Here is a 6,547-nt window from a genome sequence, read left to right as displayed (position 1 = left end):
GCCATCTACAGGGGGAGACTCTGCCCTCTACTGGGGGAGACTTTGCCCTCTACTGGGGGAAACTCTGCCCTCTACTGGGGGAGGCTCTGCCCTCTACTGGGGGAGACTCTGTCGTCTACTGGGGGAGACTCTGCCCTCTACTGGGGAGACTCTGCCCTCTACTGGGGGAAACTCTGCCCTCTACTGGGGGAAACTCTGTCCTCTACTGGGGGAAACTCTGCCCTCTACTGGGGGAAACTCTGCTCTCTTCTGGGGAAAACTTTGCCCTCTACTGGGCACAACATGCATGTGCAACAAGACACATTCACACAACAGAAATAAAGTGGACACAGAAAGCTTCAGTTTGTGTTGCTATATTGTCAGCTAAGCAGGTAGCTAAAACGCTACCCTCCAAACACTCACCACTCTTAGACAGCAGTATACAGTACATGTTAAACTACAAGTGGTTTGTCTAGTCTAACATAGAGCACATCTCAAATGGCACAATATTCCCTATCCCCTATGTAGTTCACTACTTTTTCAAATCGTAGTGCACTATAAAGAGAATAGACCCAATATAGTACACTAATAAGTTGACTGTATAGGGAATAGTGTGCCATTTGAGACTTGGACCTAGACTTGGACCTAGATTTAGACCTAGACTTGACATTAATAACCAAGGCACCAGAGGCAGTCATCCTACAGTACTAAACATATATTTTATTTCTTGGGAGATAGCTCCCTGTCTGAGGTCATCCAATAAAACTCTTAGTTGGCTTTATGACTTGTGTAGAAAACAAAACAAAACAAAATCCATCCACAACTGTGTGTGGAGTCAGTGGCTGTTGTGTGGTCTGATGGCCACAAGGTGGTGGTGTTGACACAGTTTTAATAAGAAGAGAGGGGAGTGAGATCAGTGTCAAGGCAAAACAGTCACATATTACCCCCTTCCACCTCCCTCTGTCTTTATGCTTTGAAAGTGACCGGTCACTCGCTAGCAATGTCCATATAAACAAAACCGAATGGAGACAGATCAACAGTTCAACAGTTATTAAGATCAACCGTTATCAGTTCATTTTTCCAAGATTGGCAATCTTCACGTCCAATGTCCTGAATGCTACACCAAATATTTCCGCCGGTCCGGTCCATGCCGTGACGTTGCTTTAAGTCTTGTTCACCAGACTTGTGTCTTGCTATCCTGGTGCATGAGGCTATACTTCTTTGAGAATGTCCAATCTAGTCATTATAGTTGCACGGTCAAAGGCCTGGTCAGTGGAGGTGGGCGTTGAGGTCGTACTTGTCACAGAACTTGTCAGTGAGGGGAATACAGGTGAGGTACTCACACCACTCACACTTGACCTGGTGGACGTAGAACAGGACAGCCAGCCCTGAGAAGAGACCCAGGAACACCAACAGGAACACACAGATCTGGACACGCTTACGGTACATGTCCGAACGGCCAAAACTGGAAATAATAAGAATAGATCATATAATCAGATAGTGACGATGATTTGCCAATGTGTAGTAATAATAAAATCCCCCTAATTACTCCAAGCAACTTCAACCCAACAACCGAGTCATGTATATGTCAAAGCGTTTACATCCCAACAAACAAAAAATGTCACGAAATCAACAAACTTCTCACCTGATGTATGGCAGGAAGGCGAAGGAGAGGAAGAGTCCAGAGATGAATCCGGAGATGTGGGCGAAGTTGTCTATCCAGGGCAGCAGGCCAAAGGAGAACAGGAAGAGGACGACACACAGCAGCTTGGTGAAAGCCCTCCAAGGACACTCCAGGATCTGCCAGCTCTGGAACAGCTCAACAAACAGACAGGCCAGAATACCAAACTGAGAGCCTGCTGGACCCACCTGGGGAGGAAGGGAGAGTGGGAGCGGGAGTGTATTTTACCTCAGCTCTGTAGGGTAGGTATCATGGTACAGTGTATCTACAGTATTTACCTCAGCTCTGTAGGGTAGGTATCATGGTACAGTGTATCTACAGTATTTACCTCAGCTCTGTAGGGCAGGTATCATGGTACAGTGTATCTACAGTATTTACCTCAGCTCTGTAGGGCAGGTATCATGGTACAGTGTATCTACAGTATTTACCTCAGCTCTGTAGGGCAGGTATCATGGTACAGTGTATCTACAGTATTTACCTCAGCTCTGTAGGGCAGGTATCATGGTACAGTGTATCTACAGTATTTACCTCAGCTCTGTAGGACAGGTATCATGGTACAGTGTATCTACAGTATTTACCTCAGCTCTGTAGGGCAGGTATCATGGTACAGTGTATCTACAGTATTTACCTCAGCTCTGTAGGGCAGGTATCATGGTACAGTGTATCTACAGTATTTACCTCAGCTCTGTAGGGTAGGTATCATGGTACAGTGTATCTACAGTATTTACCTCAGCTCTGTAGGGCAGGTATCATGGTACAGTGTATCTACAGTATTTACCTCAGCTCTGTAGGGCAGGTATCATGGTACAGTGTATCTACAGTATTTACCTCAGCTCTGTAGGGTAGGTATCATGGTACAGTGTATCTACAGTATTTACCTCAGCTCTGTAGGGCAGGTATCATGGTACAGTGTATCTACAGTATTTACCTCAGCTCTGTAGGGCAGGTATCATGGTACAGTGTATCTACAGTATTTACCTCAGCTCTGTAGGGCAGGTATCATGGTACAGTGTATCTACAGTATTTACCTCAGCTCTGTAGGGTAGATATGTACGGTACAGTGTATCTACAGTATTTACCTCAGCTCTGTAGGGGAGGAAGATGGCGCTGGCCAGGTTTCCAGTGATTCCAGAGACAATGTAGATGATAGAGATCCTCAGCCAGCCAGCCAGCTTCTCTAAGTCCCTCAGGATGGTCATCTGGAACAGCACCGACACCAGGCAGTGCAGGATCCTACACACACACACACACACACACACGTTATACATTAGTAATGCGGGAGAAACCCTGAAAAAGACACAACACCATGACGGATGATTCTGGGGGAGTTCCAGTCTTACCCAGCATGGAGGAATAGAGAGAGCCAGAGTCTGTAGAACTGGTCTGGGATCTCAGGGTTGAGGAAAGGCAGTAATCCACACACATCATCCAGACAGGCCACCTGGGAGCAGAGAGTAGCCTCCTCGTGGAAGTAGCCCTTCATAAAGTCACAGTACTCTCTGGACGTGATCTCACACCTGAACACATAACACATTACATTATTACAACACACACATAACGTTCTTACAACATTAACAAATAATAGCAGCCTGCACACACAACACACAGGATTACATCACAACAACATCGCAGCGACAATAGCTGCAGAGACAGAACAAACAGAGTCCTTACCTTCCTTTGGTCCCGATGCAGCAGGGCCGTCCTGCGATGGCACAGTCTACGTGGGGGAGGTTAGTGTGGTTGCCTGGGTTGTACCTGGTACACACTGGCCACTTGGTGATGTCATCAGGCCACTCGTGAGGCGATACAGAGGCTGGCTCCAGGCAGATCCTGGAAGGAGAGGAACAGAGGAAAGAATGTTAGAGGAATAGAGGGAAGAGGAGATACAGAAGAAGAGATTACCTGGGGTCCTATTACCTGGGGTCCTGGTGGCAGACTGAGCCGTGCTGACGGACCTTCCCCTTCAGGAGAGGAGCACTGGGGTGATGAGGCCACTTCACCCACACTGCTAGAGTAGACTGGAGAGAGAGAACAGGGGAGAGAGAAAGAGAGAGATGGAGAGACAGAGAGAGAGAGAGAGACACAGAGACAGAGAGAGAGAGAGAGAGAGAGAGAGAGAGAGAGAGAGAGAGAGAGAGAGAGAGAGAGAGAGAGAGAGAGAGAGAGAGATATCAGATCTCGTAGGACGTTAACCAGTACAAGACTCTAACATTAGTCTAACACCAGGGTGACTCACAGAGCACTCCTGCTGTGAAGTCTGGAGACAGCCGGAGCGGTCGTTCCTCACACAGCAGGCAGAGTCCCTCTCTCTTCCTCTCTTCTCCTGGATCAGGTCATGGACCTGCTGGTCCTGACGCATGCAGGGGGAGAATTTAGCCCCCAGGTGGATCAGCGCCTCCTGCAGGCCAGGGGGAGGATGTGCAGTCAGAACACAGACAAGGTCTCATTCTGTCGCTGACATTGAGGTTTAAATGATCAAACGAAGTCCATTCGCCTAAAAAAAGAAAGCTACACTAACCGAATTTGGTCCCACCCAAAAGTTTTCTTGTTGCACAAACTTGACATTTTCATGAACACCTTTATTTCTCAATACCTAAAGAGAGAGAGGGGAAATACCAAAGGGTTGACAAAGTCAAATACACAGACATACCACACGGATTCAAAGGATCGCTCATCACACAAGGCACAACCTTCATAGCAACGACGATACACCCGCCACTGTAACTTGTAGAACCCAAACTACAGTATAAAACAATCGGTGTACTGACCGAGTCGACAGTCTCGTGCTGGGAGAAGCCAACAGGGGCAATGCCGTACAGACACACAGTCAACATGGTGATCAACAGGTGGACAAACATGATCCAGTAGGTGAAGAAAGGCCTGCAGAGACACACAATATGAATAAGGTATCCCAGATAGTATACCAGCTTGTCTCCTCTGTTAGAAACAGTACCTCACTATGTCAGTGTGGGCTTCCCACTGAAAACAGCTGCAGCGACTGGGAGAACAGTTTGTAGTGTACACCTGCGTACACCATTTTTCCCCACATGGAGCGCCGGGGACTCGGGAGTGAGTCACACAGTCCTGCTGTATCTAGAGGCCAGGTCAGCCAGAAGGAAAGGTGCTTTCATGTGAGTCATAGTACAGTAACGTTTGGGAACCACTGGTCTACACTATCCTGTGATGCTGTATCTTATCTGGGGCCAACTCAGACACAGCTGCTACCTCTGCTACGGCTGTGACTGGGCTCTTCTCCTGTAGTATCGTAACATGTTAGACATGTGACCATGTTAAAGTGCAACTATGTGACCATGCCAGAGTTGAAGTCAATTGCACAGCCATGTAGCAAATTTTGAATTTGAAATATAAATTCAAGAATCTGAAAATCCTCTAAGACGATAAAGTGTACCTGTGGTCGTCCATGTCCTCTATCTGCTGCTGGACGAAGCTGTCGATGCGTTTGCGGTAGGTTCTGTTGGTGAGCCGTCCCACCATGCCTAGGCCGTAGGGCCTCTTCTCCCTGGCGAAGAGCTTCTTGACAGGCACTGTGATCCGCTGGCCCCGTCGCTGCCCACTCACACTCACCACCTCCTGCTGCAGACGCACCTTGGGATGGACCAGAGACGGCCCAGGTTCTTTACCCTTACGCCAGCCTCTTTCTAGGGGTCTGTTGATCAATTGAGAGGTGGAGGGAGGAGGAGGAGGAGAGAGGGAGAGAGAGAGAGAGATAAATAGAAAAAGAGAGAGAGACAGACAGACAGAGAGAGAGAGAGAGAATGAGAAAGATATGGTAGCGAAGAAGAGAGAAAGGGTCAGAAGAGGGTGTGTGTTAGGTGAAAACAGGCTACAGTAGCAGCAACAACTTGTTTGTGTCTGTCTGTGTGTCTCTGTGTGTGTCTGTGTGTGTGTCTGTCTGTGTGTCTGTGTGTATGTCTGTCTGTGTGTGTGTGTGTTAAACTCACATCATTAGGTGACTCCTCTCCAGTTCGTTCTTGTCCAGGGCGCCACCTGTGAGGTCACTCTCACCTGCAGCTGTGTTAGACTCCTCCTCTTTAATGGCGGCCTCAGACGGAGAGTCAAACACATCGTCTGCATAGGTAGACAGCTCCTCATCTCCTCTCCTCAAACCATCCTGCATGGAGGAGAGGAGGAGGAGGAAACGAGAGGAGAGGAGAAGAAGGAGGAGGAGGAGAAGGAGGAGGAAATGAGAGGAGAGGAGGAGGAGGAGGAAACGAGAGGAGAGGAGGAGGAGGAGGAGGAGGAGGAGGAGGAAATGAGAGGAGAGGAGAAGAATGAGGAGGAGGAGGAGGAAATGAGAGGAGAGGAGGAGGAGGAGAAGGAAACGAGAGGAGAGGAGAAGAAGGAGGAGGAGGAGGAGGAGGAGGAGGAGGAGGAGGAGGAGGAAACGAGAGGAGAGGAGAAGAAGGAGGTAGAGGAGGAGGAGGAGGAGGAAATGAGAGGAGAGGAGGAGGAGGAGGTTGAAACGAGAGGAGAGGAGAAGAAGGAGGAGGAGGAAACGAGAGGAGAGGAGAAGGAAGAGGAGGAGGAGGAGGAGGAGGAGGAGGAGGAGGAGGAAATGAGAGGAGAGGAGAAGAATGAGGAGGAGGAGGAGGAGGAGGAGGAGGAGGAAACGAGAGGAGAGGAGAAGAAGGAGGAGGAGGAGGAGGAGGAGGAGGAAACGAGAGGAGAGGAGAAGAAGGAGGAGGAGGAGGAGGAGGAGGAGGAGGAGGAGGAGGAGGAGGAGGAGGAGGAGGAGGAAACGAGAGGAGAGGAGAAGAAGGAGGTAGAGGAGGAGGAGGAGGAGGAGGAGGAGGAGGAGGAGGAGGAGGAGGAAACGAGAGGAGAGGAAAAGGAGGAGGAGGAGTAGGAAAAGATGTGAAAAGGTGT

The 6,547-nt window shown here is 49.0% G+C and overlaps 1 protein-coding gene across 9 annotated transcripts in view; it reads right to left on the bottom strand.

The window, feature by feature from the left end:
• Positions 1-337: 337 nt before the first annotated feature.
• The window catches only part of LOC109900013 (inactive rhomboid protein 1), a 79,262-nt gene continuing 73,052 nt past the window's right edge, over positions 338-6,547 (bottom strand). For all 9 annotated transcript variants that reach the window (XM_031835299.1, XM_020495721.2, XM_031835298.1 and 6 more), the window contains 11 exons: positions 5,623-5,792; positions 5,070-5,327; positions 4,429-4,540; positions 4,179-4,253; positions 3,897-4,058; positions 3,578-3,678; positions 3,332-3,490; positions 3,001-3,177; positions 2,740-2,893; positions 1,625-1,848; positions 338-1,444 (listed from right to left, as the gene is read on the bottom strand). In XM_031835299.1, coding sequence (XP_031691159.1) covers positions 1,249-1,444; positions 1,625-1,848; positions 2,740-2,893; positions 3,001-3,177; positions 3,332-3,490; positions 3,578-3,678; positions 3,897-4,058; positions 4,179-4,253; positions 4,429-4,540; positions 5,070-5,327; positions 5,623-5,792 — 1,788 coding nt within the window. In that variant the 3' untranslated portion in view covers positions 338-1,248. The remainder of the gene's footprint in view (positions 1,445-1,624; positions 1,849-2,739; positions 2,894-3,000; positions 3,178-3,331; positions 3,491-3,577; positions 3,679-3,896; positions 4,059-4,178; positions 4,254-4,428; positions 4,541-5,069; positions 5,328-5,622; positions 5,793-6,547) is intronic.

The sequence above is a fragment of the Oncorhynchus kisutch genome, linkage group LG11, assembly GCF_002021735.2.
Source record: "Oncorhynchus kisutch isolate 150728-3 linkage group LG11, Okis_V2, whole genome shotgun sequence".
NCBI classification, from domain to species: Eukaryota; Metazoa; Chordata; class Actinopteri; order Salmoniformes; family Salmonidae; genus Oncorhynchus; species Oncorhynchus kisutch.
This window is presented reverse-complemented; position numbering and strand designations above follow the sequence as displayed.